Source organism: Myodes glareolus, chromosome 12 (genome assembly GCF_982192425.1).
Source record: "Myodes glareolus chromosome 12, mMyoGla1.1, whole genome shotgun sequence".
Classification (NCBI taxonomy): domain Eukaryota; kingdom Metazoa; phylum Chordata; class Mammalia; order Rodentia; family Cricetidae; genus Myodes; species Myodes glareolus.
This window is the reverse complement of record NC_142037.1, coordinates 6,731,273-6,755,231: the sequence shown is the minus strand read 5'-3', so window position 1 is coordinate 6,755,231 and position 23,959 is coordinate 6,731,273. Positions and strand designations below refer to the sequence as shown.

The window sequence follows — 23,959 nt, the reverse complement described above, 5'->3', positions numbered from 1 at the left end:
ATCATTGTATAAGGGTATTTTTTTTTTTTTTACCAGTTTTTACACTGCGAGCTGGGGAAATGGCTCAGTGGGTAAAAGTACTTGTTCTGTAAGCATCAGGACCTGAATTTCAACACTCACACAAAAAAGTCCAGCATGGCAGAGAATGGCAAAGCAGGACACAAAACTCATCCTCTGGCTTCACCCTCCCCCTCCACATCACAAAAAGTTTAAAACAAAAAATCCTGCTTTTAAAAATACACTGTATCTCCTAAACATGACCAATTTTGAGTTAAATACGTTTTTAATGTTTAAGGACATGGGGAACTGGAAAGATGGTTCAGCTGGTAAATGCCTGCCAGATAAGCATGAGGGAAGTTCAGATCCTGATCACCCGCACAAAAAAGCCAGGCACAGCAGGATTTGCCTGTAGTTCACGTGTGGGCTGGGAGGCAGAGACAGGAAATTCTTCACGCTCACTGGTCAGTCACTGAACTATCCAGTCTCAAAGTCTTAAAGAGGTGGAGTCGGGATCCAGACACAGAGCAAGCAAGATGTGACTGCCTCGCTTCAAAGGTACCGAGCCACGTGGCTAACACAGACAAGAATAATGGGCTAATATAAGTTATAAGAGTTAATAAGAAGCCTGAGCTAATGGGCCAATCAGTTTATAACTTAAAAAAAACCTTGAAGTGACTAAGGAAGACATCCAGCACCAACCTCAGACCTTCACACGCATATTCTCTCTCTCTCTCTCTCTCTCTCCACAACTGTGAAGCACTAACTAACCTGCTGATCTGAGCGTTATAAACTGTAGACATGTTGAATTACTACTCTGCACCTTGCAAACACATATGACTGAAGTACTTTTAAAAGAAAATTAAATAAAAATACAAATTTATACAATATACAATTGGTTATTGTTGATATCTAAAAAGACAACTTGAGGAAAAAAAAACGGGCAACTTCTGAAAAATGACAAGCACCCCTAACCAAAAAAGTCACAAACTACTCTACCAGGCTTCACACACAACACACAAAACCACCCTTGGCTCTAATTTATCATTAGACAAGCTTTAGTACACACAAGACACATCAATAATCAACTCTTGCTCTTGGTCTGTTCAATTTTACAAAATCAATGTCTATGTTCAGATAGTAACTACAGTGACCTAAATATGCTTGATCTTTTACTGTTCTGTAGGACTGGATGTTGAGCCCAGGAACCCAAGCAGCCCAGGCAAGAGCTCTGCCACTGAGCTATATATCCCAGCCTTAAGAATTTCTTTTTTGTGTTATTCTCAAGTGTGTCTGTGTAAATGTGCACACATTTTTTGTGTGTGTACAAATTTCTCCAAAACAATGGGCTACAGCTATATGAAGCATTCACTTAGATTCGGTGACAACCATACATTCAAATATCGCTAAATCAGTGATTTTCAGCCTGTGAGTTGTGAGCCCTTCAGGGTGGGGCAGCGTGTCAAGGGATCTTTTCTCAGGGGTCAATCTAAGACCATCAGAAATCAGATATTTAACTATGATTCATAACAGTACAAAATTATAGTTATGTAATAACAAAAATAATTTTAGGGCCAGGCGATAGTAGCGCATACCTTTAATCCCAGCATTCAAGAGGCAAAGGCAGGAGGATCTCTGTGAGTTTGAGTTCAGCCTGATCTACAAAAGCTAGTTTCGGGACAGCTAGGGCTACACGGAGAAACCGTGTCTTGAATAAAAAGAGACTGTGAACAGGATTAGGTTGTGTGTGGCACAACATTCCTTTAATCCTAATACTTGAGAGGGAGAACTTGTTTCAAAAGGGAGAGAGGAAAAGGGTTAGAGGGCTAGACTGAGAAAAACAAATTATACGCAAGGCTAATAGTCTTCCAGGGATGGAAAAGTTCAGCTTTCCTGGTAGGATGCTTGCCTGGCTTGCAGAAGGCCTCAACCAGAACCCCTAGCACTGAAGAAAATGAAAAACATTTTAAAAGGCCATATAGTTTCTCTTCCTTTTTTCTTTTTCAGTTTTCAAGACATGGTTTCTCTGTGTAATAGCTCTGGTTGTCCTGGAGCCCACTTTGTAGACCAGGCTGGCCTCAAGCTCACAGATTCTCCTGCCTCCACCTCCTGGGTGCTGGGATTAGCGCCAAATAGCTTTTCAATTCATGTATTACTAGGCTACTGTTTGGCTCTACATGCATTCCTTGAGGAAGTATGCATAATTTACTCTGTCTTCTAGCTGTTGCCTTACAGTGTATACTTTTCTGGGACCCTGTGGTTTTTTTTTAATAAATCTTTATTGGCTGTGTACACACACGGTAGAGATATAGCTAGGACTGAAGAATGGACATGGCTAGCTTTCTCTGGAACAACAAAACAATAGAGTACTGTTCTCTTATAGGGCTGGGTACTCTTATAGACAGTGTGTTATTTTTTTTCTTGTTTTGTTTTGTTGAGACAAGGTTTCTCTGTGTAACAGCCCTACCTGTCCTGGAACTAGCTCTGTAGACCAGGATGGCCTTGAACTCACAAAGATCTGCCTGCCTCTGCCTCCCAAGTGCTGGGACTAAAGGCTTGCTTGGCTGCCACTGCCGCCACCACCACCACCACCAGGCTACAGTGTATTATTCTTATAGAGACAGTGATATCATTTGAAAGGTGATAATTTTCCAAATATTACTACCAGAATCTGAGAGTGCTGAATCACACACAGCAACTACTTGCAAAAAATTTTACTTTTATTTCTGCTCTTTGAGCTGTTGCAAATTATTCAGGAAAAATTAATTCGGAGTATTTATTAACCAAAACAAACAAACAAAACCACTGTGGACTGATGAGGTGGTTGTGGGCAAAGGTGCCAGCTGCCATATCTGATGACCCTTGGGACCCACATGGCGGAAAAGGAGAACTGACTCAACTTTGCCTTTTGACCGACACACAGGTGCCACGACTTAGTTGACACTCCCATAAATAAATAAACAAACAAATAAACAAAGTTTCTTAAAAGTTACCGCAGGCTAAAGTAAGCCCAACTCCTATTTAAGCTAATACAGTCTATGTGCTACGCATTCAACAGACAGAAATTATAAAAATTTGTATATCCATAAACAAAACTCTAACACAAGCTTACAAAAGCAAAACAGCATAAACTACACCACACTTTGGCATGTCTATCTATGGCTAACAGTTCTGTAACAGTCGTTTCACTCTCAAGCTTTGTTTTCTATTTCATTTGAAAAATGTAAAATTCTAAATAGCATTTTCTGTGAGCAAATAAAAAATTTTTCTCTCTAAATTTATTCAGAGAGGCTAGAGAGTTGACTCAGTGGTTAATGGTGCTTTTTGTTGTTGTGAAAGACCGGGGTTCAATTCCCAGCAACCACACGGAGGCTCACCGCCTCCTCAGGCAATAAACACACATATGGTGCACAGATACAGACACATAAATAATAAAAACAAATCTAAAACAAAATAAATTTATTCAAAGATAGTTTATTTTTTTCTTAGCAAGCACAGGATGTTTCTTCTAAAACATTTCATAGGAACTCTGCATTGCAAAGCAGGTGCAGAGCTGCAGAAGCAACTCCTCTGCATACTCCAGTCTCTGAGTAGTGACCTTTTGAGGGTGCCTGCACACCCCCTCTAACCAGCAGAAAGCAGGGAAATGCATCTGCTCTCCTGGTTTCATGAGCATTCTCTTGGCTGCAGTTCCGAGACACGTTTATATTTGCTGCACTAAGCATGTACTTCATACTCAAGAGTTCTCATGTGTATCAAAGGAGCACAAATCTTTTCTGGCTTCATCATACTTTTAAATCAGAGCTTTCATTATTGAGTTGCACATAATTCTATTCACATACAGAATTGAGCTCAATGAGTAAAAATGTAAGTCAGTTTGTGGCCTAGGCTATACCAAAAATGTTTACATAGCAATCAAAATTTAGTGGCAAACAAATTAGTTTGCCTAATTAGACCTGGCACTATGTCACAGAACACTAGTAAATAAGTCTGTGACACTAAGAAGTACAGGTAGGCTGGCAATTTGACATATTGACAGATAAAGCCTGTTAATTTTTATTTTTTATACTGGCAACTGAACTCAGGATTTGAACATAGTAGGCAAAAACTCTATCAAATGAACTACAACACACATTCTCTCTCTCTCTCTCTCTCTCTCTCTCTCTCTTTCTCTCTCTGTCACACACACACACACACACACACACACACACACTTTTAAGAGAGGGATGAGGCTGGCCATGACTCCTGATCCTATTAGTTTGTCCTGAGTGCCGGGATTACATGTATAAACCACTATGCCCAGAATAAAATCTTTATTGTTGTATGTTATATCCCAAATTTAGTTAATGTAACAGAAAACATTGAACCAAGACTTCATAATCTACTACATACTATGAAAATGTACTAGTTAACCTAAAAAAAATAGAATTAAAAAATAGAAAAGACATCTTTTAAGTTAATGGCCAGGCTAGCTACAATCAACACTAAATATACATCAGGCTGGGAAGAAAAGTCTTAAAAGATTTTTAACAAGCTAGTTAATAGGGCTCTCCCCTCCAACTGCTTGGGATTGAACCCAGAGCCTCCTGAATGCTAGGCAAATGCTCTGTCACTAAGTTACAGGTTAATGTGGCATTTACCTAAGACAAAACAATACTAGCATCCATTAGAACATCTGGATTTAACAGTCTGAGGAAAGTCATGACAATGTCTCAATCAGTTACAGCCAAGTTACAGCCAAGTACTGAAGACTGGACAACAAAACCAACACATGTGCAGGCATGTGCAGCATGAAGGGCTCTGCAGAATGAGAACGCTACCCAAAGCATTCCTCTGACTGCACCTGCCAACTCAGCCACTACAGCAGTGAAGGCTCCTCTGCCTTACAGTAGCTACCACAAACTGACTTTCCTTTCCAACTACATGATGGCGAGAAGTGACAGAGGGAAGTAAAAACACAGTCATCACTAGGCAAGCTAACCTTTAATTCTGGGACCCCATCTAACAGTTTCTCTCCTTTCATAACAATGGTAGGATGCCTTAGCAAAGAATTCTTCTTTTTTTGTTTTGTTTTTTTCAAGACAGGGTTTCTCTGTGTGACCAACTGGCCTAGCTGCCTTTGAACTAACTTTTGTAGGCCAGGCTGGCCTCGAATTCACAGAGAGCCGCCTGCCTCTGCCTCCTGAGTGCTGGGATTAAAGATGTGCACCACCACCATCCAGCTATTTCAGTTGAGTTCAGCAAATTTTCATGTATCAAAATTTTACTAAGTTTGGCTGGGTGAGGTAGTACATGTCTGTAATCCAAACACTCAGGAGGCTGACACGGGAGACTCATGAGTTAAAGGCTAGCCAGTATTACACACTGAGAATGCTTCCAAAAAAAGACCTGAGCTAATATGATGAAGGTTCCCAGTCTGCCAGGAAAAGCAGAAATATAAACAGTAACGCGTCATAAAATCCTTCATCTAAAGATCGTCTTTACTAAAGAAGTTTACCTTTTGGCAGCCTCAAAAAGCAAAATTAAGATTTCACCTATTCTTTGAGAAAATTACTAATTCTACTGAGCATTCAATGGTATGATATACAGTCCATTTACATAAACAAACTTAAAAGCTTGTTGAGATCAATGAATAATCATCTCATGAAGATTCAGCAGTAGATGCTTGTTGGAGTGGAAAATAATTAAAAATTGGTTTGAAAATGTCCAACGACCTAGCAAAAGCTACCTGAAGAGCCACAAAAGTCAAACATAAGCCTCAGTTAAAAGTCAAAGGTTCCACAGAATCACGTTACTGTTTCTATTTCTACTAAAAGTGAACACAAATTTTGGGATCAATACTTTCCTGGCAGAATTACGACTTTGGTACTACGTCTTCTAGAAAAAGCACCTGTTCCTTCTGTCAGCTGCCAGCTATAACCTCCCTTTACTACCCTCATTTTTCTACAGCACTATAGAAAAAAATTATCATTCATGCAAAAACCTGCAAAATAGAATACCAGTCCTGAAAAAGTTGTCAAAATTACCCCTCAAACTTTTTACAAGGGAACCCCAATCCTGGAGTTATCAATGGGAAGATCTTGCAGGTTCCTGGACTGATGGCATAGTCCTCTTAACCCAGGAATGTGGGGCCATATTTCCACCCTGTGGCAATTTGCGGGTCAACTCAAGCCGTACGCAAGTGCTAACAATTTTCACTGAATTATTTGAAAATCCAAGAATCCAAAACCCTCTTGCAGGTTTAATTTTTAAAGTTAAAAAGTAATGTATTAAGTCCTTTCTTAAGATTTAGACTTGTTCGACATCTAAACCTTCTTAAGAAAGCACAAAGAAAAAGACTCGCGTCAGAAGAAATCTGAGCGACATCTCTATTTCCAGAAATCACTACCATCTTCTAACATCACTTCCTCCCCATTCGCCTCCCCTGTCCGTGGACGCGAATCGGTGATGCATACCCGCTCCTCGCACTCCAGATTCTTAAAAGGACCACAAACAAGAGAGCCCTATAGCCCACATCCACTACTCAGAGATCTTTGACGCCTTGAAAGCCACTTTCCTGTGAAAATGTCAAGGTCCTGAATTAGATCCCCCAAGGGTTCATTTTTCTTCCTGGACTTTTTCTTTCTAATCTTTAGGCCAAGAGACTTCCCATCCGACACCTCCCTCTTTCCAGCCAACCCTAACTCCCGGCCCTTCAAAGCCACCATTCCCACCGGGTCAGGTGGCTGTCAGTCCCCAACCGGCAGCCTTGCCCTTGCGCCGGTTTCAGGCGGCCCGGGGCCAGCTCTTCCCATCCCTCACAACCTCGGCAATAGCCCAGAGCACCTCCTCCTCCGCGTCCGGATTCCGGGGACCCCTCGCACGTCCCTCCTTCACCAGCTGGGCTGCAAGGCCCCTGCGCCTCGCCCCTCGTTGCCCGATTTCCTCCGGATTCCATTCCAGAGCGGCCTACCCCGCCTCCCCCAACCGTCTCCCCGCGGTCCCCAGCGTCCCCGGCTCTCACTCACCCTTGGCTGCAGGTGCCCCCCAATCTCCCCTCTCCTCAGCCTCGGAGCCCGCTCACCTCCGCGGTGGGAGCCGAGCTGCCCGGACCCAGCTCGGAGCTGGCGTCCGGGGTCCTCGGCGCGTCAGCGGAGCGCAGCGCCTCGAGCGGCAGACGCAGAGCCCGGGAAGGGGAGTCGGAGCGCAGGCTGGAGCCAGCTCGGCTACGCGCGGGCATCGCTCCGGCACCTTCGGCGCCCCGCCGCCAGCAGCGGCCAGCCGAACCGGAACTGCTTCGGGGGGCGGGGCGTATCGGAGAAGGGGCGGGGACAAAACCGGAAGGGAACCGAGAAAACCTAAGGAAGGAGAGAGCGCATGCGTCAGGGCCAACCCTAGGCAGCCAAGGAGTGTTAATGAGGATGGGAGAGTTCCAGTGGGGTTGCTGACCGGGGTAAGGGCCTACTAAGAGTCTATTCTGAGTTCTTTGAAGGGGCTAGCTCCTCCTTATCCAGTCCCACGTAACGCTATTATTATTGCTCCTTTATTGTGACTGTGTCTATGCAATCTGACTGTAATCAACTCTGTTTCAACTCTGTGTGTGCAAAGCAGATCTCACACACACACAGAAAGGTCAAGAAACACTGTAGCCTGACACAGCACAGTTAGTATGTTTCCAAGCTGGTATTTCAACCCCCAATTGTCATCAGAACCTGTGTTCTTTTCCTCCACTACTCTATCTAACAGAATGCCCCCTTCTAACCCAAGCCTAGGGCTGGCAGAAACCATGTCCAAAGCCATCTACAACTTGAATTTTAGGTCGTCTTTGGCTCTACTTCCTTGAGCAATGCAGAACCAGCTTTGGTGTTTCTAAACCAAACAGAACCTGTTGGGAGCAGGTTCTGAGGTGATAGACAAGTAGACATGGGTGCCTTGGTGTGGCCTTTCCCTTCAAGCTAGACTCCAAGAGCAGGGGTAGCCAGGAATCTGTCCAGTTCCCTCATACCCCTCAGGGCCTCCATGAAGCCACATGAGATGGCAAGACATCCCTTGTAGGCAGAGGACTCTGCTATCCCCAAAATGTTTCTGATGGGGGTAGAGATGTAGTTCAGTTTTAGAGCACTTGCTGCTCTTGCAGGAGATCCAGGTTCAGTCCCCTGCCCCCACATGACTCCTCACAACCACCTAGAACTCTGATTCCAGAGGATTCAACACTGTCTTCTAGCCACGGCCGGCACTGAGTGCGTGTGACGCACACACAGATGCAGGCACTCAAACAAAATCATTTTTAAACTCATTTTATATGTCTAAGTGTTTGCCTGCATGTATGTCTGTGCTTCTAACCACTGAGCCATCTCTCCAGTACCAACAAAATATTTTTAATTATAAAAATAATAAATCTTTTGCCAGATGTGGTGGTGCATGCCTTAATCCCAGAACTTAGGAGGCAAGAGGAAGGTGGATCTTTGGGAGTTCCAGGCCAGCCTGGTCTATGAAGTGAGTTCCAGGACAGTCAGGGCTTTTACATAGATAAATCCTGTCTCAGGGAAAATAAAATAATAATAATAGTTAGTAATAAATGAATAATAAATCTGTTAAAAATGTCTCTGATGCCAGGTCTTTTGACTCTCAGAACCTAGGGCAACTTTTTGTTCACCACTCTTTGACATCTAAGGGCCCACCAGCTTTTTCTTTTAAGAAATTAGCTATCTTCATTATAGAATCATCATTCAGATCTTTTATGTGCATTTTCTGGGCACACTTCAGATGCTTTCCTCCATGTCTCCCTAAGTTTTTCTAACCCCACAACTCAGACATTTCCCCCGAGTTCCACCGTCTAAAGGCTCCAATCATGTGACAAAGTTTGTAGCCCACTTGGACCTGCAAAGCTCTTTCCTAACATTCATCACTCAGTGCTCTAACTCTGTCCTCAGAATCTAACAACCTATGCTAGGGCTCTAAACCTGTGACTTCAACTATTTCGAAACACCTACTGTATGCTAGCCACGGTGAACCTTTTGCTTAACCCTTGAAACAATACTTACCTCCAGGGCAAGTGCTTACTTAACTTTACAGAAGAACCTGATGGAGGTGGAGAAAGATAGTGACTTGAAGGGGTCTAATTCCACGTTCTCAGAGACTTTAGGGATGGGAGTTGACACAAGAGATATAGGTCTTGTCCTCTTTGAAGGCCCCTGGGACTTGCTGAGTCACTTTGTCTCACCTGTCACTGCCAATCTTTGGAAAGGAGACATGACACTAGGGGGCAGAGAAGAAGGAGCCAACAGCAGAGGCAGAAGGGAAGGCAGGCTGGCCCATGGCTGAAGCCTCCATCCCAAAACTGGGGGAAGAAACAGAAGCCACACCTTGCCCCAGTGTCCTGCAGCTGGAAGAGCTCCTGAGGGCTGGGAGAGCCTCTTGCAGCCGCGTGGACGAAGTCTGGCCCAACCTTTTCATAGGAGATGCGTGAGTGGCTGCTGGCAGGGTTGTAGGAGTAGGTCAAGAAGAAACAACCCTAGAACTCTTTACCACAGGAGGTGGCAGAGAGGGAACAAGAACTAGTTGCTTCTAGTCCACCCCAGGCCAGGAATTTTCTCCTGACTCCCTTAGCGCCGGGAGCTAGTCAATGACCAGTTTCTAACAGCAGAGGGAGCGTGAGTGTTTTCGTTTTGTTTCTTGGGAAGGTCTGAGGGAGTTGGTGACTGGGAGATCCCTGGGGTCTTCAGGCACATCCTAGACAACTGGCCAGTCTGGGAAGCAATAACGTTTGGAATTTGAAATGGAATAGCCACAGATCATAGTTCTGGTCCCAGCTTGTGTCCTATAGACGCTGAGTGGGTGGAGCAGCCTGACCTAGGATGAATCAGGAAAGGTGTCACTTCTAAATATTTGTAGATTCGTGGCAGGTGTGACGTGGTGACCACGCGACTCTAGATAATGTACATGAGTCAGAGGACATGTGGCAAGAAGGGAGGGGCAGCCAGTTCTCGGGGGCTGAAGCAATCTCTTCCTGGCTTTGGTGGGGGCAAGCTGCCTAAGACAGCAAAAGAAATTTAAACATACTCCTGGCACCACCAGCTCTACCAACAGAAAGTTCTGGGACGGAGGGTTGCAGGCCCAGCTCAGTACAGATGAATTCTAGCTACCTTTCTACCCTTATACGCTCCCCAAATCGAGCCAGAGGCTCAGCCACCTCCAGTCTCCTTTCTGCTCTTCCCAGGGTGACAGCAAATAACCGCTTTGAGCTGTGGAAGTTGGGGATCACCCACGTGCTGAACGCTGCCCACGGGGGACTCTACTGTCAGGGAGGCCCGGACTTCTACGGCAGCAGTGTGAGCTACCTGGGGGTACCAGCACACGACCTCCCTGATTTCAATATCAGCACCTACTTCTCCTCAGCAGCTGACTTCATCCACCGTGCCCTCAACACACCTGGGGGTACGTGATAGCGACTACATATGCGATTCTGCTCACTTGTAGGGAGGATAGCCCATTTCCCTCCGTCCTCAGCATCCTCCCATCCCTGGCTTTTGCTTTGTTTTGTTTGTTTCTCTTTTTGTTGTTTTAACAGTCTTCTGCTCTATGCCTCAGCATCTCGGCTAATGACATTGCTTCACAGATGGAGAAAGTCAGCTGGGCAGTGGTGGTGCACACCTTTAATCCCAGCACCTGGGAGACAGAGGTACCTCCTGGGCAGTGGTGGTGCACACCTTTAATCCCAGCACCTGGGAGACAGAGGTACATCTCTGTGAGTTCGAGACCAGTTTGGTCTACAGATTGTATTCCAGGACAGCCAGGGCAACACAGAGAACCCCTACCAAAACCACCAAACAAACAAACATAAACTAAACAAACAAAAAACAGATGGAGAAAGCCCAAAAACCAAGGCATAATAAATTAGGAGCAGCCACGCAACTGGAAGCTAGATCTCCCAATCGCCTGAACAATTCTTACTGCACAACAGGCAGCCCTGGGAAAGCACCACATGGTACCCAGAGGTGTGCCCCAAAGTACCTCCAAATGAACAAAAGAAAACACCCAGGATACAACAGGCCTTGAAGGGCCTCAGAGCCCTTACTGTATATTCATCTAGGGAAAGAGCCATGCCCCTTTGCTCTGTAACCCTGGACTAGTCAGTGTCCTCTGGAGTTTCGTTTCCTCATTGTTCTGTGATGAGGGATTTGGTCAGGGTCACGTTGCTTTGGAATAGCCCGAGCACTGCGACATCCTCTCTTTCTTCATCTGCCCATCCATCTCCTAGTCGTTATTCACTCCGCAGCAGGGGAAGCACTAAATTCTAGGAAGCCAGACCTGCTCTTGTAGAACCTGCTAATCATACTGTGATGTGCTCTGAGCGTCACTGACGCGAGAGGGCAGACACCCGGTGCAGAGGACCACGCGTCGGGCACTGCTCTCTGCGGCGGCTTCCCGAGGCACACGCAGAACGGACTAGTTGCTCGGTGGCTCAAGTGCTATGTTGGTTGGGTGGTGAGGAAAGCTGATGGGGGAAGCCATCTGAGTGTGGCTTGGTGGATGAGTAAAGGCTAGTCAGACCAAGATCAGAGGAAAGGTCAAAGGCCACGACAGCTCCAAGGCTGAAAGTCTTCCTGTATTCATAGAGCCGAGGTTCAAGACAGGTTCTGATTGAGGTGAGGTGCACGGTCAGAATGACTAGTTCTCGGGGGCTTTTGTTTTGGTTTGTTTTTATTTTCGAGACCTCTGTGTGTTTTTCTCTCTAAGTAGCCCTAGCTGTCCTGAAACCAGTTCTGTCGAGCAGGCTGACCTTGAACTCAGAGATCTGCCTGACCCTGCCTCTGCGTGCCACCACCACCTGGCCTCCAAGGCTTTTGTAAGTCACGTTGAGGGTTTGGACTGTAGTTCAAGACAGGTGTTAGTCTACTCTTTTGAAAGATCAGGAAACTGGGGTCCAGAAAGGCCGAGACACTTGCATAGGGTCCCATAATACACCCAAGGCAGGTTCGGGGAATGGAATTTGCGCTCGGGTCCCATCCCTTGGGTGGGCTGGCTGGTGTTCGGAAGGAGTCAATCACCTGAAGTCTTTTTCTTCTCCAGCTAAGGTGCTAGTGCACTGTGTGGTGGGTGTGAGCCGCTCTGCCACGCTGGTCCTGGCTTACCTCATGCTGCATCAGCAGCTCTCCTTGCGGCAGGCAGTCCTCGCGGTAAGGCAGCACCGATGGATCTTCCCCAACCGCGGCTTCCTCCGCCAGCTCCGCCAACTGGACCAGCAACTGCGGGGTGCAGGCCAGAGCTAAGGAACCCGGTAAGGAAGGGCGAGGAGGCAAAGCTGAGTGTGGTTGGCAGTGAGAAATCAGCTGAGGACCCGGTTGGCAGGGTCACCTGCGGCCTCCCCACTCCTTTTCCCGAGCTGCTAGGTCCCCTTGCCTGTCCAGGGCCTGCCAGGCCAGTCCTCCCACCTGAATTCTTTAGCTCTCCAGAGAACAGAGAAAGGTGGAAGATGGCTTAGTGGGTAACAGCCCTTGCCATGCAAGCAAGAGGACCCGAGTCTGACTCTCCAAAACTAACATAAGATAGGAGACAGACAAATGAACCCTGGAACATAATGGACCTGGTATATGAAGTGGAAAAACACATAAAGAACAACAACAAAACAAGATACCGTTTCAAACAAGGTAGATGGCAAAGCATCAGTGTCTGAAGTTGGCCTCTGACCTCTACTTACACTTGGTACTCAAATATTCAAACAAATGTACGTACATGGCCAGAGGGTGAGAGAATAAAAGAGAGAGACGAAGAAGGAAAGGTTAGGGTTAAGAAGCCTCATGTGCTGTAGGGAAGGCCTCCCTACATGCTTTTGAGTGCTACCCAGCCCTCCTAAGAGCCTGTAAGACTTACCAAATTCCCAGCCAGCAGCGGAGCCAGTCCGGGCCCCCAGGCTTCCTCTGCAGTGCACTGGTGTTAGTCACCAAGAGTGTCCCCCGAGATGGCGGGTTCACTGCTGTGCTGTCCCCTGTAGACAGGCATGAGAAACGCCACAGAGCAGCAGATTTGGTTTCATGCCTGGTCACTCTACTTCCTTAGCCTGGAGCCTCAGACGCCCTGGCCTCCAACCAACATCTCGCCCATCAGATAGCTGGGCTGGGGGAAGTTGGTTGAACAGAGTTACACCATTGCCCAATTTGTGGAAATGATGTCTACAAAATTGTCTCGCCGGACACAGGCTGTGCAACTGTACCCAGCAACCCTACAGCTGAGGCCTGGCACAGAGGCCATCTCTCTCCGTTAACTGTTCTCCTGGTACCTCTATCCACTTGGTCTTGTACAAAGAACTCAGGGTGAAGGAGGTTAAGTAATATCTCTGGCCCCTGTCCTGACACAGCCCAGTCAGTATAGGCCTTGGTTTGCCGGCCTGTAATGCGAAGGTTCTCTCTTCTCCAGAGCCAGTCATTATCCTCAGCCACAAGGCTCTGCCACTTTGCTACTCTGGCCCTGGCCCTGGCCCTGGCCCTGTTGGCAGCCTTAGCCCAGGTGGATGCCCAGAGGATGGGAAGGACCCAGGGTGGGGCTCACCCACGAACCTGGTGCTTCATCAGCTTCCTCCAGCGTTCTACACACCCTCTCAGCTGCCGGCTTCAGTCTTCACAGGTGGGAGTGGGCTGGCAGTCAAGCTCTGAGGTTCTGAATCAGGGGTCCCCAAGGTCCTGGTGGGCCAAGGAGGATGATTCTCAATGCTTTCTCCAGCTCTCCCGCAGTGATTGAGTCTTAGCTCCTGGGAGTTCATTGGCTGAGGGAGTATGTGTGTGTGTGTGTGTGTGTGTGTGTGTGTGTGTGTGTCATAGGACTGGGGAGTATATGATATGGGTGTATGGCTAGGGCATCTGGATTAAAAGGAAAGGATTTAATCTCAAATGCAGTGGGCTATCACTAGGCATCCCCCTGGCATCCCCATCTTTGAGGGAGGGAGAGGGCCGTGGAGGGAGAGCTGCTCCCAGATGAAGGCTCCAAGCGCACGAACCTGCTCTGTAGTCCCCTACACCTTCGTTTATCCCTGTTACCCGCATTGAGTCTGCCAGACCTTAGTCCTGGGCTAGTTTTCCCCAAATAGAGGCTTCTGGGCCTATGTGCTGATGTTCGCCATGCCACCTCTGTGTATGCCTTGAGTTTCATCTCTGTCCTCAGCATACACCTTTTCAGCTCTTCTGCCCTTGTTTTGGGTAACCTTTGAAAGTCAAGGGAGTTGGGGGGGTGGTTGTCTGTCTGTCTGTTTATTTTGGATAGTGCTGGAATGGAACTCAGGGCTTCAACCACTACTGTACCACTAAACAAACACCTCCAAGCCCTGAAGGGAGGTAGTTTTTTGTTTTATGTGAATTTTTGTTTAAGACAGGATCTCCACTTTAGTCACATAGTGGCTTTCCTAGAACTTACTATGTAGACCAAGCTGTCCTAGAACTCACTATATAGACCAGGCTGTCCTAGAACTCACTATATAGACCAGGCTGTCCTAGAACTCACTATATAGACCAGGCTGTCCTTGAACTCACAAAAATCTGTCTGCCTCTACCTAGGCGGTGCTAAGATTAAAGGCATGCACCACCACTCTCTGGCTCTAAAGGGAATTTTAAAGATGGTTTGCTTGATATATTTCCTTCTCCCCGCCCGGCTACCTCATGCCACACAGCACAGGCAGCCCTTCTGAGCTTCCTGTGTGCCTAACATTAAGACTGAGGCCTGGGACTGACCATGCCCTGGGACCAGTGGATGAGTAGGGAGTGGCAAGGGGAAGCAGAAGGGAGAGGACAGCATGCTTTATAATTAAACTCCAATCAAAAAATAGAAACAGCATCAAGTGTGCAGAGACAGGCGACTGGAAGCCGGCAGTCCACATTGCCCGTCAGAGAAGATTACAGCCTGGGCAGGATCTTCTTACAGGTGGGTGGAATGGCCCTAACCCAGGGGCCCCTGAGAATGCTGGGAAGTGGTGCCCAGAGCACCTCTGCCTATGTTATGTGTGTTGGGCAACTGTGAGGATTGGGTTGGGGGTCCAAATGGGTCAGAGGCTCAGAACTTGGCCTCTCCCCACTATGTGACCTTGGGCCTACTACTTTATCTCTCTGAGCCTCGGTTTTCTCATCAGAAAAGTGGGGACATCAATACTGCCTGCTTCCTGAGAGCACTCTGTGGACTCGGGAAGATATGATTTCCAGGCTCTGTCTGGTCTGTAATGTGTCTCCGTAAGAAGCACAGAGATCCAGGTGAAACCTCTGCTGACTGTAGCGACCTCTCCACTCCAAGGCTCTGCTGAGTCCTGAAAGAATGAGGGTGATTACAGCGATATAAATAACGTGATGCTCCATTCATGGGGCATCTCCCATGATGCAAGGAGTCTAGGAGGCGTCTATCATTGATGATGTCATGGCATCTTCTTCTAGCAGCCCCTAGTGAAGATTCAGGCTTAGAGACTCTCACTCTGGCCCATCTTCCTCCAGGGGTGCAGGGATGCACACTGGGCAGAGACCACCACAGGCTCACCCTTGGCATCTGCCTGCCATGGTCCCCAAGGTCCCTTTCCCAGACTCCTCAATACTCTATAGTGAGAACTCCATCATCCCCACCTGGCCTGTGCTCCCCTAGGGGTGAGGGGAGGCAGGGGAGACCAGGAGGAACATGTCCTGGGGTCACAGCAAACCACAGCCCTGTCCCCAGGTGGCCAGACAAGGCCTGAACTGTGGGCATGCAGGGTGACATTCTAGAAGGCCGTGGGTCCTGTGAGAACGTGGAAGAAGGCAGCAGAGAACAAGCTGGAGATGAGGCCAACAGAAAACCAGTGTGTACCCCTGTAAACAGCGGCAGTGTTTGCCCACAGAGGCAGCTGCTTGCTGAAGCTACAGGGAAGCAGAGGCCAGGTACCGACAGGGAGCGGCTAGCCTGAGTGTGAAGGAACAGGCCTGTTCTTACAGGACATTCAGCCATGTCTCATTTCATGGCCAAGATGTACAAGTCAGTGTCAAGTGGGGGCCTCTGTAAACTAAGAGGCAGCAAGAATCAAGGGAACTGTGTCGCTGAACTGCCTTTGGGGGTGGGGTAGGGGGTATAGCTAAGCTTAAGGGATGGGTCACTGAGGGAGTGGATCCAGCTTTGACTGAGCAGTTAGCCGTGCTACATACACCCTGAGCAGCAGAAGTAAGGTCCTAAGTATGACCTGACAACGAGACCCTAAGTTCAAGAATAACCTTTCCTACAGATCTAGGCATGGAAGGCTAAAAACTGCCTCTAAACCCCTGACATGGTTCCTGGGGCACAGTTGTGCTGCCTGGCAGTCACTGGCCACCAGGGGGCAGCCTTACCCCATGTCAAATTTAGCAGGCCTGTGAGGGGCCTGTGGTTTTCCAAAATTCCTGGCTGGTTCCACTCAGAGCTGGAGCTGTCTACCTGGGGGCTCCAGACCAGAGTGACTGTTGGACTCCTCTGGACTCGGGGTCCCCTCCAACCCAATGTCCCTTGGTCTGGCTTTACTTCATGTAGAATCACTCTGTCTCTTACAGCCTGCAAAATACCAGAGAGTCTACAGAAGTCAGGCGACCCTAACAATTTTTCGCATGAAGAGCTCAAGTCAAGACAGGAATGAAAACTAGCTTAGGTCACAGAATGTATCCTGGCCAAGTTTTAAGTCTGTTCTCTGGGTACCTCTTCAACTGGTCCCGCATATTCAGGAGGGTTTTAGGGATGCATATCTTCAATCCCAGAGACACCAGGGAGAGGGGCCCAGCCTTGCTCTCCCCCACCCCCAGCCCCCATTGGCTCGAATGCATGGACCTGGAATTCTAGCCGCTTCACAGCATCTGTGTTCTGGACGGAATCTGCCTTAGGACTGTTCTACTCACATGCAGAATCCCGCCCCTGCACTCAGTCCCCCATTCCTGGCCCCTGACCATGCCCTAGGTAGGTGGCAGGCCACTCAGCCTGCCCTGAGAGGTCACAGTGGGGGATGAGGGAGAAAGCCCGGTCCTCACTTCCTCCCAGCTCACCATCCACCCGCTGGGTGAGCCTGGCCAAGCCAGTGGCCTCCTGGGTGCCTGTTTCTTTTTCCCGTCTTGGCACTGCCTACCAGAAGGAAAAGATGCTGTACCCAGTCTGTACCTTCTCTAGTTACTCTTTGAGGGAACCAGGGGAAGTTGGCCAAGATAGGTCCCCCTTCCCTCTATGGCACCAGGCCCGGGTTCTGGTTCCTCTGACACCCCAGCTCTGCAGGGTCCCGGATGGCCTGAGCCAGCTGACTCCAGACACAGTCCACCCCATCCGGGTGAGGCCTGCACAGCTGCACTGGCCCGAGTCACGGGGGTAAGGAGGAAAAGCCTGGAACCTGTAGGCAGATGTGTAACTGAGCCCTGACAGGCTCCCTACAGGAGACACGTATGTTGGTGACCATCCCCTGGCAAGTGGAAGGTTTGGGGAAGGAATTGAAGTCACTCGAAAGTAGTTATCAACCCCAGGGTTGTCATCAGCCATTTGTCTTTGAATGTCACTGAAGTGACACCCTGAGTGCCAGTGTCCCTCTGTGGAAAACGAGGGACAGAACACAAGTGAGACATTCTGCAGATGAGAGGCCTCAGCTCACCTGGCGGGAGAAAGCTCACTAGTGCCAGCGTGTAGCTGGGCTACTCTGACCCTGGCTAATGCTCTGATCAAGCACCTGGAAGTGGGGGTTTAAGGCCCAGACCTAGAGACAGCAGGGGTGGGGGTTGAGCTGCCTGGGTTTGGATGGACATCCTGAGTCCTTTCTGAGAGTCTCAACAAGCTGGGGTTTCTAGTGGCTTAAGGGGTAAGGTCTGTACTGATTTTCCTACAGAGATTTCCAAGGTCCCCAAGACCAAAGTTTCTAACACCCATAGCCTCAGGAAAGGTCTGCTTAGCGCCATGGCATCGACAAGGGAATTCTAGTTCTCCTTGTTCCCAGGGAACAGGTTCTAGGTTCCAGCCTCATTCAGCATAGCTGAGACTGGCCCCACAGCATCCCAGGGGCTCCTGGTACTGCGTCACAGCCCTCCCTATCCACTGACTCCGTCCCTGGGGAGTCTGCTCCAGCTGCTGTCGTGGCCACTCTGTTCCAGGATGGACTCACTGCAGAAGCAGGACCTTCGGAGGCCTAAGATTCATGGGGCGGTCCAGATGTCCCCCTACCAGCCACCCACGCTGGCCTCACTGCAGCGATTGCTGTGGCTCCGTCGGACCGCCACCACACTGACCCACATCAATGAAGTCTGGCCCAACCTTTTCTTGGGAGATGCGTAAGTGAGACCCACGGAGGAGCTGGGTGGGCAGAAGGGTGAGTGGCAGGACAAGCCTCCTCCAGTTGGCATCTCTGCTTCTCAGCATCACCTACACTTGTCTTTCCTCTGATGTCTATTATGGAAGTAGAACACAGGTAAGAAAAAGATACAAAATACACACACAAGCAGTTTCATCTTTCAGAAACAAGGAGTTACTTATGCAAGTTCCCTTTCTCGGTGGATAGCCACACTTTAAGTGACTTTTTTTTTTGACAAGGTATCAAGTACCCCAAATTGGCTTGAACTCCCTATATACCTGAGGACACCCTGGGCTTTTGACCCTCCAGCCTCCACCTCCAAAGTACTGGATTGCAAGTGTACATCACCACGACTGTTTCATGCTAGCGATCAAACCCAGGGTGTATGCTAAGTAAATCGTGTGTGCGAAGTAAGCACTCCACAAATTAAGCTACGAGCCTATCCTGTCTAAAATAATTGTCATCATCATTGACATGAAATCTCACTGTGTAGCCCTGTCTGTCCCAGAATTCACTAGGTAGAACAGGCTGACCTCAAACTCATAAAGATCCTCCTGCCTCTGCCTTTTAAATGTTGGGATTAAGTCATGTGCGACTTTGCCAGTCTCATTGGGTTTTTTGTTTGTTTGTTTGTTTTGTTGTTGTTATTGTATTCAAAACAGGGTTTTTCTGTAGCTTTGGAGCCTGTCCTGGAACTAACTTTTGAGACCAGGTTAGCCTCAAACTCACAGAGATCCGTCTGCCTCTTCCTCCCGAGTGCTGGGATTAAAGGTGTGTGCCTCCACTGCCCAGCTCCTTTTGCCTGCCTTCTAAAGTTAGAGTGAAATGATTCTTAAATCGTTTTCTGTCTTGTGGGGCTAAAGAAGTGGCTCAGCAGTTCAGAGCACTTACTGTTCTTGCAGAAGATCTGAGTTTGGTTCCCAGCACCCACATGGCAGATTACAACTCCAGATCCAGGGATCTGATGCCCTGTTCTGACTTCCACAGGCTCCTTCATGCACACGGTGCACGTAAACTCACAGGAGCACACACATGCATATAAATTTAAAAGGAACTTTTTGTGTGTATGCATGTGTATATCTGTATGTATTCATGTGTGAACACATTTGCATACTTGCTACAGTGCATATGTGGAGGTCAGAGAACACATCTTCTGTCTATTGTCCATTGCTGTACATGCCAGGCTAGCCAGCCCACGAGCTTCCGGGGACCTTTCTGTCTCCACCATCCATCTCATCATAGAAGCCATGGTATATTACAGACCCACACTACTGCATTTAGATTTTATGTGGGTGCTTGGGATTTGAACTTCAGGTCTTCACACCTGTGTGACAAACAGCTCATATTGTGTGTATTCATGGACAGCATCATTTGTTTCAAATTGTGTGACACAATGTTATTCTATGTAGATGTAGCTATTATTATATAATATTTCACTGTGTGACTATACCATAAATTCTTCATTTGTACTGACCCTTATTTATTTATTTATTTATTATGTATACAATATTCTGTCTGTGTGTATGTCTGCAGGCCAGAAGAGGGCACCAGACCTCATTTCAGATGGTTGTGAGCCACCGTGTGGTTGTCAGGAATTGACTCAGGACCTTCGGAAGAGCAGACAATGCTCTTAACCTCTGAGCCATCTCTCCAGCCCAGTGGCCCCACTTTTAACTACTATAGTGGTCCAAGAACTGTTTAGGAAAGGTGTCCTGGAAAAACATGAGTTTCCCAAGATTTCTACAAGAGAAAAGAGACAGACAGACAGACACAGAGGAAAAAAACTTGTTTTTTCCCTAAAAGTTTTCTTAAACTTTGGGAAATATAGACGTAACTATTAAGTGGGCTGGAGCGCTGACTCAACAGGTCACTGGGTGCTTTCCAGAGGTCCTGAGTCAGTTCCCAGCACCCACGTGGCAGCTCACAACTGTTGTCCCATGGGATCCGATGCTCTCTTCTGATGTGCAGATGGACATGCAGGAAAGGCCGACACACACACAAATACATCTTTAGGACTAATTAAAACATGGATTAATATTTAGTTAACAATATTCCCCTTTCCACAGAGATGAAAATCCTTGTAGAATTTTAAAAATATGTGCTTTTTCACAGTTCTATTTTGGGTAAAAATGGCATGGCTTTCAATACTGTTTTGAGATAAGCTTTCTACAGAAAGCTTTCTACACGACGCCTACTACATAGTTAAAAATTCTTATAGCAGTCTGTCTTAGATCTTGTATTTTCACAGGTTCTTGATAAAATGTAAACATCTTTCCTTGTTTACCTGCATTTACCATATTTTAGTGATTCATGGCATTTCATAATTTATACACACAGGAATTTGCTTCACGCAAGGGGTGTGTTCCGCTTCCCCCAGTGGGTATACAAACTGAAGACAGTGTCAAATGCTCACAATATATGCTGGCTTTTTTCCTACTAATAAATACCTTTGTAAAGTTTAGTTTGTAAATTAGATTAAGAAAGTAACACTGATAATAACAAGACAGCAATTACTATATTAAGTAAGGGCTAACTGAACACAGGCCTGTGGTACTGTGACAGTTAACCTTATAACCGAGAAAGCTTCTAAACAATTGAAGTAGCATACGCAGTGCAGATATACTGACCTTGTTCTAGCTGGATAAAACATTGACCAAAGCCAGCTTGGGGAGGAAAGAGTTTCTTTGGATTACAGATACGGTTGGCTGTCAGCAGAAGCCCAGGCAGGAGCTGAAGCAGACACTGTGGAGGAATACTGCCTATGACTTGCTCCCGCTGGCTTGCTCAGTGACCTTTCTTCTACAGCCAGGCCCACCTGCTAGGGATTGCACCACCCACAGTGGGCTGCATCCTCTTATATCAATTAGCAACTGAAAAATGCCCCCGTTCCTAGGCCAGACAGGGTGGCAGTTCCTCAATTGAGTTCCTCTACATAGATCTATAAAGTTGATCTGTTAGCCATAGCAGCCTTGGACACAATATGGCAGGACAGTGCAAAACTTAAAATCTATTAATTGTTTACTTATAAACTTAAAAAAATATTTTGAAGCCACAGTTGACTAATGAAACTGTGACAAGTTAAACCACAGATGCAAGGATTGCTGTACCATACTTAACAACCTATTATAAAAAAATTAAGTTCATTTTCTGTCAAAAAAAAAGTTCTCAGCTGGGCACTAGTGGCACTAAGTCACTTTAATCCTAGCACTAAGGAGGCAGAGGCAGGAGGATCTCTGTGAGGTCAAGGCCAGCCTGGTCTACAGAGCAAGTTCCAGGACAGCCAGGGTCTACACAGAAAAACCCTGTCTTGAAAAAAAATTCTCTTCCCTAATATTTCAGTTTTAAATACCACTAAATTCAACGTCTATATTGTCTGTTGGCACATTTTGAATTCTTCCTTTTAATCTGTTCCTAGAAGAAAGTGTTTACACAAAGTCTACACATATTTCTAAAGCTTTGGATGCATGTAGTTAAACGTCCCTCCAGGAAGTTTCCCGGGGTAAGAGGTCTAAAACAGTGCTTCTCAACCTGTGGGCCACCGAACGACCCTTTCACAGAGGTCGCATAGAAGATAGCCTGTATGTATCAGATATTTACATTATTCTTCATAACAGTAGCAAAATTACAGTTATGAAGTAGCAGCAGAATAACTTTCTGGCTGAGGGTTGCAGCGTTAGCCAGGGTGAGAAGCGCTGCTGTAGGTGTTGCCCTCATCAGAGACGTTCACGGGCCAGTCGCTACCCTTGGAGGAGAACAGAGGCGTGAGGTTAAGTTCTGACCCTGTGAGATACACCTTCACCCCCTAACTCCTCATGTGCCCTTCCCCCAGGTATGCTGCCCGAGACAAGAGTCGTCTTATCCAACTGGGCATCACCCATGTTGTGAACGTCGCTGCAGGCAAGTTTCAGGTGGACACCGGTGCCAAGTTTTACCGCGGAACACCTCTGGAGTACTATGGCATCGAGGCTGATGATAACCCCTTCTTTGACCTCAGTGTCTACTTTCTGCCTGTTGCTCGATACATCAGAGATGCCCTCAATACTCCCCGAAGTGAGCAGCTGGGGACGGGATTGGGCAGGTTGGGGTCAGGGAGGGATGAGGCGTCATCCATTTCCCCAGTAGCACGGTGGGTAGGAAGCCTGTGGCACCAACCCCATCAGCGACCGTCCTACTCTAAAGAGCAGGTGCCTGTCACCACTTAATGAGCCTGCCGTGGAGCCTGACAGTTGCAGATAGGGGGCTGGAGAGATGGCTCAGGTGTACAGTGCTTGCTGTACACCATGAAGATCGGTAGTCACTCCCTGGAACCTACTTAACAAATGCAGGCAGAGTAATGTGTGCTTGTTATCCCGGCCTTAGGGAGATGAAAATCAGGATATCTGAGTGAGGTTCACTGGCAGGGCAGCCTAGCCAGTAAGAGACCCTGTCTCAAAAACCAAAGGTAGACAGAGCCTGAGGAGCAACCAACACAGTTGACTTCTGGCCTTGATATGCATGTGTACACATATGCGTACACACCTATACACTCATGTGTACCACCACATCAACACACACACACACACACACACACACACACACACACACACACACTCCATTATGGTCACTAGTATAACTCTATCCTTTAGAAAGAGGCCATCCCATTGGGCAGAAATCACAACACCTAGCCAAAGACTCAGGAAACATAAGTAGGTACAAGGCTTCATGGGCGAGAGAGAGAGAGAGAGAGAGAGAGAGAGAGAGAGAGAGAGAGAGAGAGAGAGAGCAGGCTGAAGGGAAAGGAAGAGGGTATTCCCTGTGATGTAAATCCAAGGGACTCTAGAAGTTTGGTGACCCTCTCCTAGCGTTGCAATGGCTATCGGAGGATGCCCCTCTGGACCAAAAGAGGGGACCCACGTGTTCACGTTAGCCCTACACTACATTGCTATGTGACCTTGAGCCTCCCTTGCCCCATTTGACAATGAGGACAGTGTCCAGTTTCCAGGGTGTTGGGACAGGTGGACAGAAGGGATGACCAGAGCTGTCCCTTTTCCCCAAAGGTGAGGTGGGTGCAGGTGGCCAATGCTAGGTTGGGTCTTCCTACAGACCGCGTGCTGGTCCACTGCGCCATGGGGGTAAGCCGCTCGGCCACAGTTGTCCTGGCCTTCCTCATGATCTGCGAGAACATGACGCTGGTCGATGCCATCCAGACGGTGCAGGCCCACCGAGATATCTGCCCCAACTCGGGCTTTCTCCGACAACTCCAGGTTCTGGACAACAGGCTGAGGCGGGAATCAGGGCGGCTCTGACTCAGGGGGTGCCTGAAGCCCTGACCCCTCCATCCAGCGTGGTCCAACCTGACATGCCTGGCCCTGGAGAAGAGAGTCTCTGCTGTTTCCAGAGCCCCTGACGTGTTACCAGCAAGTCAGGGCTCCACTGAGGCAGAGGCAGGGCGGGCTGGGTGGCACTTTCAGCAGGTGGAGTCCCTGACCCAATACAGAAATTCTTTATGCTGAAGAAAATTCAGTCTGTCTCTATAATAAAAGGTTCATCATAATAAAGGATGTGTGTGAGACAATGGCTTTATTGTCGCGAAGGCCAGGAGCCTAAGGATGGCTTGCTGGTTCTGACTCAGCAGCCTTGGCAGAGGGAGGAGCCTGAGGGCATGACAAGGCCCCCTGAAGAGGGAGTGCAGGAGGGGATCAGTTAGTGATAATGTCG

General features: G+C 47.7%; 2 protein-coding genes across 12 annotated transcripts in view; one reads left to right on the top strand and one right to left on the bottom strand.

The window, feature by feature from the left end:
* Samd8 (sterile alpha motif domain containing 8) overlaps positions 1–7,253 on the bottom strand; it is a 48,191-nt gene extending 40,938 nt beyond the window's left edge. The window contains exon 1 of one of the 2 annotated variants that reach the window (XM_048426381.3): positions 7,061–7,253. In XM_048426381.3, coding sequence (XP_048282338.1) covers positions 7,061–7,216 — 156 coding nt within the window. In that variant the 5' untranslated portion in view covers positions 7,217–7,253. Of the gene's footprint in view, positions 1–7,004 lie in introns of both variants that reach the window. The other variant, XM_048426382.3, reaches the window with a different exon arrangement.
* Positions 7,254–7,308: 55 nt separating this feature from the next.
* Dusp13a (dual specificity phosphatase 13A) lies at positions 7,309–23,799 on the top strand. Of its 10 annotated transcripts, none has more exons than XM_085698369.2 (8): positions 7,332–7,429; positions 10,196–10,413; positions 12,049–12,256; positions 13,393–13,599; positions 14,792–14,886; positions 18,066–18,242; positions 22,092–22,312; positions 23,345–23,799. In XM_085698369.2, the coding sequence occupies exons 3-8, from the start codon at positions 12,170–12,172 to the stop codon at positions 23,545–23,547; spliced, it is 990 nt and encodes a 329-aa protein (XP_085554495.2). In that variant the 5' UTR covers positions 7,332–7,429; positions 10,196–10,413; positions 12,049–12,169; the 3' UTR covers positions 23,548–23,799. The 10 variants fall into 10 exon arrangements, with proteins under 10 accessions (XP_048282340.2, XP_085554495.2, XP_085554499.2 ...); XM_085698374.2 differs by lacking the exon at positions 7,332–7,429 and adding an exon at positions 9,222–9,441 and having other exon boundaries at positions 12,049–12,155; XM_085698370.2 differs by lacking the exons at positions 7,332–7,429; positions 10,196–10,413 and adding exons at positions 11,235–11,624; positions 11,719–11,824.
* Positions 23,800–23,959: the final 160 nt, after the last annotated feature.

Excerpts from the sequence above, each read along its gene's own strand:
- Dusp13a (XM_085698374.2), top strand. The coding sequence starts at position 9,293 with ATGGCTGAAGCCTCCATCCCAAAACTGGGGGAAGAAACAGAAGCCACA. Across the intron at positions 13,600-14,791 it reads GCCGGCTTCAGTCTTCACAG|AAACAGCATCAAGTGTGCAG; the intron begins GTGGGAGTGGGC and ends ATCAAAAAATAG. Across the intron at positions 14,887-18,065 it reads TGGGCAGGATCTTCTTACAG|GATGGACTCACTGCAGAAGC; the intron begins GTGGGTGGAATG and ends ACTCTGTTCCAG.